General features: G+C 35.5%; 1 protein-coding gene across 1 annotated transcript in view; it reads left to right on the top strand.

The window, feature by feature from the left end:
• ALDH1A1 (aldehyde dehydrogenase 1 family member A1) overlaps positions 1-14,240 on the top strand; it is a 56,892-nt gene extending 42,652 nt beyond the window's left edge. Inside the window, exons 10-14 of the mRNA XM_060100493.1 lie at positions 525-709; positions 3,550-3,714; positions 7,221-7,378; positions 9,229-9,303; positions 14,168-14,240. Of these exons, the coding sequence (XP_059956476.1) occupies positions 525-709; positions 3,550-3,714; positions 7,221-7,378; positions 9,229-9,303; positions 14,168-14,240 (656 nt within the window). The remainder of the gene's footprint in view (positions 1-524; positions 710-3,549; positions 3,715-7,220; positions 7,379-9,228; positions 9,304-14,167) is intronic.
• Positions 14,241-14,468: the final 228 nt, after the last annotated feature.

Genomic DNA, 14,468 nt, shown 5'->3' with positions numbered 1-14,468 from the left:
GGTGGGTGGGCAATTCTGAATATTAGTTGTTTGGAGGTTTTGGGGGGTTTTATGGGTTTTTTTTGTTTTCAGAAATATCACTTTTTCTATTGATTAGGGTATCTAAGAATGTTTTTAAATTCTTATTTAATGTAATGGATATTTTATATTTTCTTTGTCATTAGTTAAAACCTGAGGCCTGAAAGAAATATTCAGTCGTCTAATTATAAATGGAGATATTTATAAAAATCACTTGCAGTGAGATTTGATCTTAGGATAGTTTCCACATTCTTGGAATTGTGCATATTAAAGTTGTATTAATAACCACTATTATTTCAGAGTCTACTATTTTTACTATCATTTTAGTAGCAAATAAAGGATCAGAAAGGTTAATGTGTCACCTGGCTGATGAGGTAGAATATACTGAATCTATGATTATATGACTCATGATTTTTTTATACCACCATATCACCTCTGAGAAAGATGTATAAAATATATAATCTTTAGAAAACATCTCTTCTTTAACATGAATGTCTTCTTTGCAGTGGACAGTGCTGTTGCATTTGCACACCACGGGGTATTCTACCACCAGGGCCAATGTTGTATAGCTGCATCCCGGCTCTTTGTAGAAGAATCAATTTATGATGAGTTTGTTCGAAAGAGTGTTGAGCAGGCTAGAAAGTATGTTCTTGGAAATCCTCTAACCCCAGGAGTCAATCAAGGCCCTCAGGTGAGTGTAAAATAGATGGAACAGCGTTCACCAGGCACAAGAATAAAGTGTCTTCTCTAGACCTGGTTTTACTTGAATACGATTACTTCCCATTCACGTATCTTCCCAGGTGACAATACTATATCAGTTTGGTGATTAAAAAAATAATGAATCTAACTCCCAATGGTAAAGAAAGTATCCTGGTTTTGTGTTGCCCAGTTATCACATCCAGAAACAGTTGAAGAGATATGCTGGGAATTAAAGATGTGAGGAAAAATAATGAATGCTGTAAATTTGTTTTCCTCAATCTGTACACCTCTGAATCCCTATTTACAGTTCCTATCCACTTGGAAGTTCTTATACAGTCCTATCATTTATTCTTTCCTCAGCATCAATCCTTTTTCTTGGCTTCCATCCCCAGATACAGGCAGCTGGCACACCTCTATAAATTCTCTCCAAAGTCTTTAGTCACTCGACCTTCTAAAGATAGCATGAGTGTCTTAAAAAGTCCCGAGTTCCTGGCTTTGTGGCAAACTTCCCATTTTAGTGGTTAAAGCTCAATGATCCCCTAGGGTTCCCATTTTCTTCTGTCTGCTTAGAACCACTGTCAACGAGAGTGTCTCTCTTATCCAAAGCTCACCCTTCCCTCTTTGTTACACAGTTCTCCGTTCATTGTCTGCTTTCAAGCTCCTGGACCTTTGGTTCTAAATTTACTCCTGCCCTTTGAGGTCTAGATCCAGAGTAGAGTTTCTACCTGATCTCATAGAGCTTACAGTCTAGAAAGTTAAAAGGCTGTCTTGGATTTTCCTGTTCATGCCAAGATACCCAAGTAGGAAAATTTTAGGACTTAGGCAACACCAAATATTGAAATCTAAAAGCCCTAAAATAACTTAACTGGTAAATGAAGTAATACGGTTTGTTAAGTCTAATCTTGTTATATTTTGTATTTATCTTTGTGTTTAGTAACTACATAGAAGTAGTTGCTAATTTTGATCATATTGGGTAACTTCCAAATGGATGCCAAGGCATGTATTAAATTCAATTTTGACTTGGTCTCCCATTCTAAAAAAGGATGGGATTCTAAGGTTTTAGCTGTGATTGTTTCTTTCTCTAAATATCTGTCTATTTATCTATCTATATAAAAGTAAACACGTTTCCCATTTGCGATACACATCTATCAAACAGACATAAGATAGATGATAGACAGATAAATAGATAGATAGAAAGAAATATATATGTGAAGAGGAAAGAAAAGAATAAGAGAGAGGAAGGGAAGAGAAGATACTTAATATTAAACATTGTTAGGCAATATTTCCCCCCATCAGGGGATCTGCACGATTCAACCGGAGGCTCAAAAATTGAGCTAGAATGCTTCATTTTAAGAAAATTTCCATTCACAGGGTTCTTAAGTAAATAATCCAGTGATCTAACTACTTAACATAATAATTTAAACTTGATAAGTGAAAATATTTTTGTCACAGGTTGCACTGAATAAGTAGAAAAAGTAGATATGTTGGGACTTTGAGTAAAAGACCGAAAAGCCCCTGAAGCTTCTTTACCCTTTGAAATACTCATTTGTTGTTATAAGAAAGAGCTTATGGAAAGAGACACTCATTTACTAAGCTTTAATATATATTCTAATTTATGATATAAAATTATATATATACATGTGGATATCATAACTTCTTTTTCAAATGAAAATACTGATTACTTCCAACTTTTTAAGGAAATGTATATTTTGGTCTTTGAAATCAGATTGGAAAAGGACTTTACCAAGGAAGAATTTGTTATATGTGTAAATAGTATTTAATCTAATTGGATATGGAGCTGGATTGTGTGCATGAGAACTTTGAAAACTTTTCCTGGGATTTAGAAGATAGGGGAGATTACAGAGTCAAAGAGGAGGATGATAAAGAACAACAGTTTTTAAGTAGTCAGAAGAGTCAAGGCAAATTGACAAGAGGCTCACACCTTGACTCCAGGATCTCTGATGTTTTTCCTTTGAAACCTAACCCTAGCCACCTCTGAGACAAGGCAGTCTTCACCAGTGATTTGGAGTCCAAGAATCACCCAATCCTTCAACACCCCCAAATAGGAACTGAGGCGATAGGTAGTCCCAATTCCAGTGCATGGAGGAGAGGTATGGGCTCCTGACGTTCCCAGCTAGAACTCTGTAGTCATTCTTTTCCTTGTAAAAATAAACCATTTAAGTTCTGTAGTTCTTGTAATATATTTAGATGTGGTCCATTTAACAAAGCAGGTTGGCAACAATCAGGACAGGTCAGAAATTAAAACCAGACCTACTCACTGCCCCATGGGGACTTAAACTGGGTGGGATAACCAGGCTGTGGTCAGCATGGACCCTGCCACAAGGGGATGGTCCGGATGAAGAGAAGCAGAGGTCGAGGAATCTTCCTAAAGTCACAAAGCATCTGCTTTCCAACTGCCATGTCTAATTAACCCAGTATCAAAGTTTTCTTTTTCTCCTTTCACCTTTTAATTTCATTTAGGATTACAGTTTCCAGGTAAGTGTGGTTGATGATTAACAGACATTTCTTCCTGTAAATAAATGACAGTTGTGTGAAGAGGTTTACACATGTTTGCAGTGCCAATACACTTCTCTTACATGGCTGTGAAACAAGCACTAAATACAAATATTTATCTTCAAGGATTCTTTCCAGAAAAGTCTTGAGACAAAATATACCCAACAATAAATCTGAGCCTCTGTCAGCTGTTTTGGTTGAATATTTAACTTGATAACAATAGCCTAGCATTTTGAAACCTTTATTTACAGGCTGGGCAAAGTATTATCTTTACAGGTTGCTATTTTTTTTCCTTTTCATGTGATATTTTTCAAATAGATTGATAAGGAACAATATGAAAAAATACTTGACCTCATTGAAAGTGGGAAGAAGGAAGGGGCCAAACTGGAGTGTGGCGGAGGTCCATGGGGGAATAAAGGCTACTTTATCCAGCCCACGGTTTTCTCAAATGTTACTGATGAGATGCGCATTGCCAAAGAGGAGGTAAATGGTTTCATTCTGTTCTGTTCCCTTTGTTGACATATTTTGTCTGTGTGGATGTATACAAAGTATTACTGTAACATTCTCAGCTCTTTGAACACCTTTTCCAATAAATGTTACTTTTCATTTCTAATACTGATAAAGGGTTTATTTTTGATTAAGACTAAAAATAGTCAGGAATTCATTGGGCAGGCCAAGAACTTCCAGTTGACTGCAGATCAGGATGCTTAACAATTTCTAGGTGCTTCCTTCACAGATTTAAAGTAATAGAAAATACAATTCCATGTTCATTGTTGCTTTTTCTCCTTTGGAAATAATATATTTGAAAATAATTGGAAAAGAATAAAGTGATATGCTGTTTTTAAAAATTAAACTCCTTATTTTGAGATAATTGTAGATTCTGTTGCCATTGTGAGAATACAGAAAGATCCCATGTACTCTTTATCCAGTTTCCATCATTGATAACATCTTACAAATCTATAATATAATATCACAGCAAGTATGTTAACATTGATACAGTCAAGACACAGAACATTTCATCACCACATGAATCTCTCATGTTTCCCTTTAATAGCCAAATCTATTATCCTTCCTACACCATCCCGTCCTCAACCCTTGGTTTTCTCTTAACCACTAATCTCTTCTTTATTTCTGTAATTTTGTCATTTCAAGAATGTTACGTAAGTGGATTCATACTTCATGCAATCTTTTGGGATTAGCTTTTTTTCACTCAGCGTAATTCTCTATAGATTCATCTAGGTTGTTGCATGTAAGGATAGTTTGTTCCTGTTTATTGATGAGTAGTATTTCATAGTATGGGTGCACCATAGTTTGTTTAACCATTCACCCTTTGAAGAACTTTGGGTTGTTTCCAGTTTGGGGCTACTTTTAATAATGCTGTTATAAACATCAGTATACAGGTTTTTTGTGTGAACATAAGTCTTCATTTCTCTGGGATAAGTGCCCAGGAATATAATGCTAGGTCATATGGTAGATGCAACTTTTTAAGAAATTGCCAAACTGTTTTCCAGAGTGGCTGAATGATTTCACATTCCCCTTAGCAATGTATGAATGATCCTAATTTCTTTGCATCCTTGCTAACATTTGTTGTGACTATTTTTTATTTTAGCCATTCTGATAGGTGTGATAGCTCACTGAGGTTTAAATTTGCATTTCCTTAGTGGCTAGTGACATTGAACATCTTTAATGAGCTTATTTGCCATCTGATAACTTCCTTGATGAAATGCCTCTTCATTTCTTTTGCTCATGTTCTAATTGGATTGTGTGCCTTTTACTGTTGAGTTTTGAGAGCCCCTTATACATTCTTGATACTGATCTTTTTTTGGATGTGTGGTTCGCAAATATTTTCTCCCAGGCTGTAGCTTGTCTTTTCATCTTCTTTACCAGGGTCTTTCTCAGAACAGAAGTTTTTAATTTTACGGAAGTCCAATTTATCCATTTTTCTTTTTATGGATAGTATTTTTCGTGTCAACTCTATGAACTACTCTTTGTTTACTCTTAAGTCCAAAAAAACTTTTTTCCATGTAATTTTTTAATTCTTTCTGAAAGCTTTATAGTCTATGTTTTACATTTAAGTCTGTGAACCATTTTAGGTTAATTTTTATACAAGGTGTGAGATTTAAGTCAAGGTTGTTTGTTCGTTTGTTTTTGCCGATATGTTCAATTGCTTCAGCATCATTTGTTGAAAAGGTGTTTTTCTTCCATTCCATTACTTTTGCAACTGTGAAAGTTCAGTTGTGCATATTTGTGTATGTATCAATTTCTGGGTTCTCTACTCTTCAACTGATGTATGTGTCTATTTCTCTACCTATACTCCCTTTTTTAATTTATTTACTTTTATTGAAGTATAGTTGTTTTACAATGCTGTGTTAGCTTCAGGTGTACAGCCAAGTGGTTCATATATATGTGAATATATATATATATATTCTTTTTCAGATTCTTTTCCCTTATAGGTTATTACAAAATATTGAGCATACTCCTTTGATTTTGGTAGCTGTATGGTAAGTCTTGAAATCAGAAAGACTGAGTCCTCTCACTTTATTCTTCTTTTTCAAAATTGTTTTATCTAAGCTAATTCCTTTGCTCTTCCATATAAATTTTAGAATAACCTTGTCCATATATACTAAAAAATCTTGCTGGAATTTTGAGAGGGGTTGTGTTAAAACTGCATATATATCAATTTGGGGAGAATTAATGTTTTTATTGTGCTAAATCTTCCAGTTATTGAATATAGTAGATCTCTCCATTTATTTATATCTTCCTTTATTTCTTTCATTAGCATTTTGTAATTTCTGGTAACAAGTCCTATATGTGTTTTATTGGATTTATACCTAAGTTTTTTTTTGTTTTGTTTTGTTTTGTTTGCGGTACGCGGGCCTCTCACTGTTGTGGCCTCTCCCGTTGTGGAGCACAGGCTCCAGATGCGCAGGCTCAGCAGCCATGGCTCACGGGCCCAGCCGCTCCACGGCATGTGGGATCCGCCCAGACTGGGGCCTGAACCCGTGTCCCCTGCATCGGCAGGCGGATTCTCAACCACTGCGCCACCAGGGAAGCCCAATACCTAAGTATTTTTTGAGTGATTGTAAATGGTATTTCTGATTTCAGTATGCACATGTTCATTGCTAGTATATACAAGTATATTTGATTTTTGTATATTTTCTTGCATCCTGTGACATCACTGAACTCAGGTATTCTAGAAGATTTTTGGATATTCCTTGGGAATTTATATGTAGACAATCATGTCATCTACAAATAGGGACAATTGTATTCCTTCATTTCTAATCTATATGCCTTTTATTTCCTTTTCTTGCCTTTTTCACTTGCTAGAATTCCAGCACTATGTTGAATAAGAGTAGTAAAAGTGGGCATCTTGCTTTGCTCCCTATCTTAGGGGAAAAGCATTCAGTATCATATCACTGAGTATGATGTTAACTGTAAGATTTTTCATAACTGCCTTTGATCAGGTTCAGAAGTGCCTTTCTATTTATAATCTGTTGAGGGGGAAAGGAGGTCGGATTTTTGTCAAATGCTTTTTCTGCATCAATTGAGATGATTATGTGATATTTTTCCTTCATTCTATTAATATGATGTATTATATTGATTGATTTTTGAATACTGAACCAGCCTCGCATCTCTAGAATGAACCTCACTTGGTGATGGTGTACAATTCTTTGTAGGTATTGCTGAAAAGTATTTGCTAATATTTTTTAGGAATATTTGCTGTAGTTGATATTGGTCTGTGGTTTAAGGGATATTGGTCTGCAATTTTGATTGTTTTTATTGATAATAAAAAAACATTTCGTGATTGCTCACTGTATGCCAAGTACCTTATAGTCAATATAAAACATAAGTATATTTACATGAAATATAATAAATATAAATATTTTATTTATATATTACATAGATTTATATTTGTAACTATAATACAAAATAAATATTTAGTTGTAACCTATTACTTTGATTTATTTCATTCATTTCTTGTGGTATAGATATTTGGACCAGTGCAGCAAATCATGAAGTTTAAATCTTTAGAGGATGTAATCAAGAGAGCAAACAATACTTTCTATGGCTTATCAGCAGGAATTTTTACCAAAGACATTGATAAAGCCATCACAGTCTCCTCCGCTCTGCAGGCCGGGACAGTGTGGTAAGTCAAACCTATGTAATATCACCTTTTCAATGTTAACCACATTAACAGGCTACTCTGAATTTTTTCTGACTTTGATTTTTTGTTTGGAATCACATGGCCTGCTGTTTGAAAATAAAACAAACAAACAAAAATCCTGCTGTATTGGAAGAACTTTAGAAGAGCATAGAAGATAGATAGATAGAGCATATATATATATATATATATATATATATATATACACACATATCTATATCTATCTATATCTATGTATATATACATACACACATATATATATTTAACTCTATCCAGCCTTCTAAAATTACTTGCCCAAAATACTTTATTGATGTTTGGCTAATACAATATGTATTATTATTATAAATAATTTCTAGGCACTTGGCACTATGCTACACGCAAGGGAGATAAAAGTTCTGTTTAATCAAGATAATCAGATAGTAAGACAGTATTTATTCAGTGCCCTTATGTATACAAGCATTTAGTTCTTACATTAGCTTTTTACTCTGAGATTATTAGAGATGTCTGAAGGTCTTAAATTGGAAGAACATATTGCATTTTGAGAAGCATGTCTGTTTTATTTTTGACATGGTTTATATCTCTGATGTTTACACTTTAATTTAGAGTATATAAGTGCCAAGGCTATGCCTCTCAAACTGTCACATCCCCTGCCCAGCCCCCCATCTCTGGACTGCCTTGTTAGTAATTTTTGTTCCATCAGACCTCACTTCGTCCCCTCAGTCCCAGCAACAGCCCAGGATTATTTTCTTCCCCATAATGTCACAACCAAATCCACTGGACGTTGAGAAGTATTTATCCTTGAGAGACAGCCAAGAAATCCTTGCCCCTCTTGATAGCTCTAGAATCTTTTTTCTTAAGCAAAGAGACATTCATGATTTAGTCAGTATGCACTCTACGCTAAGCACCACGTGGCAGTCTTCACATTCATTATCTCATGTTACCTTACTACAACTGTTAATTGGTATGGAAAATTTATTGACGGAAAAACAGAAGCTTAGTGAGGTTGCATAATTGATCGAGATCATGCAATAAATGACAGCTGAGATTCAGACCTATTTCAGACTCTAAAGCAGTGATTCTCAACCCTGGCTGTACAGTAGAGTTGTCTGGGGAGCTTTAAAAATATCTACACTGATTTGGGTAGAGGAGGGTGTACATCAAACCCACCAATTATATCAGATTCTGTGACTGAGTCTGGATGTAGGTCTGTTAATTTTTTAAAATTCTAATTATTCATGTTTTTATAATTATATGTTCATAAAAGCATTTTGAAACATTTTTTAAAATATGGCAAGGGATACGCAAATTAATAATGAAATCCAACTCCTGTCAAGGCCTCTGTCTAAGCAATTTTTTGAATTAATTAATGAAAAAAGTAAACTAAGTAATATGAGACATATTACAATTATAAAAGAAAATTAATTCTAGCCTGTTAAGTATACAACCCACAAGAGAACTACAAAGCTTACTGAGTATAGGCAGTAAAGAACACCCATCCAACAAACTTGTCTCTCACAGACCATATCCTTCCTCTTATGGTACGTTGGGTAGTCTATCTTTTATAATTCAAGCTATAACTTCTCAGGGACATGATGTACTGCCAAAATGGCTATCAACATATAGAGTGTACCATTTTAAAAAAATTCCTAGGCAGTATATATACATATACTTATACTCCTGCATTCTAATTTATAGTGCTACTTTTGCTCAAAAATGACTACGTAATATTAAAATAAATAGAGTTGTTAAAGAACTCTCTGAATTTCAAAAATTCCAAATTTAGGAGTTATTTCATAGGTTAAGTATGACCTATAACATACTTATTTTCTTTTCAGGGTTAACTGCTATAGTGTGGTATCTGCCCAGTGCCCCTTTGGTGGATTCAAGATGTCTGGAAATGGTCGCGAACTGTAAGAATAACTTTCATTAAGATGAATACTTATCTTGATAAAAATGGTTCTCACTCTCAAGGAATTAATCCTTAGTTACTACTCGGATTAAAACCTGCCTCTGTTCTTTCCTGGAGATTAATACTGTCAAACAGCTTTTTAAATGCTGGATTTACCCCCAAAAAGTGCAAAAAGGTGATGGCAGAGGGAAATACAATTTATTAAACTCTTACAATTCACAAGGGATCATACTAAGCACTTTACATTGGTTACTGAAATATTGCTTACTTTTAGAATTGTTTGCTGTATACATGAATGTAATATATTGGGGAAACATTTCCAGAAAGGAGGTGGAAACTACAAATTGGTGATTCTAAGAAGTGTGCAAATATAAGAACAGTTTAGCTATTTGAATATGCCTCTTACATAAGTAAATTAGGTGTCTCTATATCAAAAAACTTTTCAGTGTAGGAGTAATGATTCTCATTTGTTGTAATATTTTTGATGTAGACTCTAAAATAACCTGAATGAGTTATTTTTGGTACTAAAATCTAAACTGGGGCCTCCCTGGTGGCGCAAGTGGTTGAGAGTCCGCCTGCCGATGCAGGGGATACGGGTTCGTGCCCCGGTCTGGGAGGATCCCATATGCCGCGGAGCGGCTGGGCCCGTGAGCCATGGCCGCTGAGCCTGCGCGTCCGGAGCCTGTGCTCCGCAACAGGGGAGGCCACAACAGTGAGAGGCCCGCATACCGCAAAAAAAAAAAAAAAAAAAAAAAAAAAATCTAAACTGAAAGAAAAATTTAACTAAGGAAAACATGTTTTATAGTCATGACTAGATTGAGGATATATATATTATACAAATGCATTTATGAGCCTTCAGTTGCTTTTCAATCCAGGAAATACTGACTTTTTAAAAATGTGCACATACATATTTATACACAGAAAGTAGTGGCAATGTGTTTGGTCAATTTTGTTCAAGCACTTTTAACCATTTATTTCTTAAAATTTTCTCATATTTATCAATAAATTTAAAAAATCACCAGGAAAAGACACATTATATTCAAACCTTATGGAATCAAACACAGTAAAGCTGCTCGTTTTGTAAACAGCAAGTAAAAGTGAGTCTCAGCTTCTAAAGGTCATGAGTGCCTTAAAGAGCCAGGTACTTGTCATTTAAATAAATCAGCAAAATCACAATGAAACAACTACCATTGGGGAGTCAGTGAAAAGAGGGCATGTTAAAATGATCCATCCTCCTTCTCAATATACTTTCATTAAGTAGTTCCTATCTATATGAGGTCCTAGGAGCCCCAGAAACACGGTACCACGTTCCACCTTCCATATAATCATGGTGGCAGGAGGAACATGTAAAAAATAGAGAGAGAGCAAAATAACCAACACACACTATGAAATAAATGCTAACAGACTGGGAGTCTGTGCCTCGCGAAGGTAGAGAAGCAGTGAAAACACAGAGCGCAGTATTGGAGGACGGAAAATCTGGGCACCACCAGACTATAACATTCACGTCACCTCGCTAACTCTCAGTTTCCATCTGTCAGACAAGCTCAGCATTTGTGGTGGGGATAGGAGTGGGAGAAGAAACTAAAAGGTCTATGAGCTCCTTTCCATGCTTGAGATTCTGTGGTTCTAACCCCGGTGAAAATGCAGTGGATACAAACTTAAAGACCGTTTATAGAATAAGAGAAGACCTAAAAGAAAAGGTAGGACTTGATCTAGGGCATGTAACAAGTGTAGGATGTTAGGAAGCAGATAAGAGGGCATTCTTGAAGGAATGTTCTATGTGGCATGTTGAGGGGTTAGTGAATTTGCCTGACAGGTGGGGATTTACGGGGGTGAGAAGTGTGATTTCAGAGTTAAATAGGATACAGATTAAGAAGCCTTGAATTCAAGAAAATCGGCTTACATATATTAGTGGAGCACGGAAAGCGATAGATAGCTTTAGAATGTTGATGGAGAGGTGCAGTGGGCAAAAGATCAATTTGTCAAAGGTGCACACGGCATAATAAACATAACTGGAGACTAACCAGCCTGCCTGTGAACTCTGACTCCACCTCTTGCTAGCCACACAGTCCAGTTCAAGTTGCCTAACTTCTGAGCATCTATTTTCTCCTATTTAAAAGGGAAATGTATCTGTCACAAAGCGGGGACTCAACAAATGGTTTCATCCTTCCCTAGCTCCTTGTCTTTATAATATCCATTACTGGGGAGTCCCTTGGCAGTACTAATTACTTTGTACAAAGAGCTATAACAAAAGTTAGATTATTTTGAAGATCAGATTACTGCTAGCCCAGCTATCTAATACACTTCCCTAGGAATGTCAAAGATAAAATACTCAGAAGGGATGAAATAATTAAAGTAGACTAAACATATCAATTTTGTTAAATACAATTTAGTCAAACTTTATGTTCTAGACATATGGAAAGCAAATAAGAGGGGGATGAAAACAAGAATCAACCATCAGTAATTTCTTAAAAATCTGGACTGTGGGTATAGATAATTTGCTTCTTTGAAATACAAAGGAAAAAGTTATACTGTAATTTTTACTTCAAAACTTCCAGCTGAGGATGCTAGTGTTAAAGTCTATCTGAAACCAAATTCGGCAAATTTAATAAATAAGTCATTTGCTGCAAGATGTTTAAAGAGAATTACTGAAGCAATAACCTCAAATGACTCCCAAGAGTTCAATTACAGTTTATCTTCAAAGATAGAAAGGTAGAATTGATCAGTTGGAAAGAGTTCTCAAAGAGCTAAAAAGTAGTATGCACAGCCCAATGTGGTGGTGATGCTGAGTGCCCAAACCAGGATTTGCATCTCAGGTCATGGTGTTGGCCCTGGAATGAGTTAAATGGTAGAAATCCCTCTCTCTGTGTAATTGCACTAATTTTTACTTAGATTAACATAGGTCACTTGAGACTTTACTAGTATGCCATTTCAAACTTATTTGGCTCTCAACACCTCCCAAGATATTTCTTTCTTCCTGTCCCCTTCAGAAATGGGGAGAAATAAAGTGGTGTAAACTGGTGGGCTAACGTGAGTAGTTTTTGCTTGATTATATTTGCCAAACCAGTTCAGCAAACATGTCCTGTGCCTACTTAATTAGTGCCAGGCTCATTTCTGGATACAGAATGAAAAACAGGCGTAACTTGTTACTAGCATCTTATTACTCCAGTGTGGACCCTGGATGAGAAGCATGGGTATCACATAAAAGTATGTTGGAAATGCAGAGTCTCAGACCTATCCCCAGACCTGCTAAAATAGAATCAGCATTTGCATCAGGTCCCAGGTGACTGGTACATTGACAATTTTAGAAGCACAGAACCAATAACTCATAGGCTAGTGACATAAAGCGAAATATAAAGATGTTTTTGTGTTGTATCATAGACATAGGAATTTGTATACATCGGAACACTAAGAAGCAGGGCTTATTTCAGCTTGAGTAAGACAATTATCACACTTTGTACTCTCCTGAGAGTTTCAAGTGTCCATGTAACCCAAAATACAATGGAAAGCCTATTGGCAAAAATCATGGGTTAATATATCTAACTTTGTGAGATAAAATACTTACTAAAATATTATCCTTTAATGGGTTTCAGACAACTGAGGCTAAACCCTTTAATTACTTTGAAGAACATGCTCATTGAAGCTTTTAGAAGGTATTTTCAGAAGCTTAATGGCCCAAGAAAATAAGCAGTGTAAGAGGATTAGATTACCCAGGAGAAAAAGATGTCTTCTACATACCTGTCTACCTCACCAAAGGAGAGGGGTAGAAAAAGATCAAGATCTTTTTCCTCTGTAAACCTACATGTGCATGAGCGTTATGATTTTAAGAGTACTCTTATGTACATGTAATTTAATCCTTTCATCAAAACAATATAGAGAATAATTTAGCCTAATCTTTTTAGTTATCTCTTTAATGAAGGGTAAATCACAGTCAGTTTCCAAAACTGATAGGAGGTCTCAATAAACCTGATAACAAGATACAAGGGTTTTAATTGATTGACTCAAGTTAATTCCTGATCATTTGGGTTGAATTTAAGAGTTATATAAGCAAATGGCAGGGGTTGCATAAATAGAAAAATCCAACAACCACAAAAAGCCCAAAAGCCCTGAATTTTAAGCCAATGAACCCTCTCCCCCTCTTAAAACAAAACAAAACAAAACCCCACCCCCAAATAAAAAGTTGTAACAGTTAAGGTCAGATTTTTGTTTTTTTGGTTTTGGGGGGTTTTTGTTTTTGTTTTTGCCAAGAATCTAGAGAAAAAGATATTAAAACTACAGCTAGAAAATATTTTGTTTTACACCATATTAGGGCCAGTCAGAGTGAAAATAGAAGCCTGGTCATTTTTAGCCCCTTCCTCATTTCTGGACCAATTGGACATGGTAAATACACTAAACTGAGCTATACTTGAATTTATAGTTGTTCTACACTACTCAAGTGATTATAAATTACTACTTTTCCTCTAGTAATATAGCCATCTTATTTATCTGAACCTAAGCTAGATATGATAAAATTCTTGTTGGGCTGATTTGTGTGTGTGTGTGTGTGTGTGTGTGTGTGTGTGTTGAGCCCTTTTATAGTCAAGCAGAAAAAAATGTCAAAACTGAACAATTTCTTTGAAAGTCTACTGAGGGTACATGATCATTTAAAAATGCAAAAAAATTATTTTAAAAAATTTCCCACAAGGGGATTTATATAAGACTAGATATCTTACAGTTGGCTAGCTACTATTTGAAATGCTTCTGTACACAGAAAATATTTTCCATTGTCCCTAGCCAGATAAGCAGGAACAAACTTCGACTATCATTGACCATAGTATATTTGTACTGCTCTGCTAAATTCTGTTCATTTTTCCCCCTCTCTCTAGTGGAGAATATGGTCTCCATGAATACACAGAGGTCAAGACGGTCACAATCAAAATTTCTCAGAAGAACTCATAAACTACAAGAGTGCAGAGATGACTCCTCAATGGCTAAGCACCTCCTTCAGTGGCTGATATATCATAGTGGGTTTTAAATGCAAAATTGTTCTTTCTTTCATTTTTTAAACATGAGCTAATCATATTAGCATTAATACTACACATGGAAAACTTGATATGTAGCTTATTCTGAAGGAATCATCTGCCTTCTGATATGTGACACCCAAGTCCTACCCGTAATGAAAATGAT

This window comes from Mesoplodon densirostris, chromosome 6 (assembly GCF_025265405.1).
Source record: "Mesoplodon densirostris isolate mMesDen1 chromosome 6, mMesDen1 primary haplotype, whole genome shotgun sequence".
Lineage (NCBI taxonomy): Eukaryota > Metazoa > Chordata > Mammalia > Artiodactyla > Ziphiidae > Mesoplodon > Mesoplodon densirostris.
Note: the sequence above shows the minus strand (reverse complement) of the source record. Positions and strands in the feature narration are given on the sequence as shown.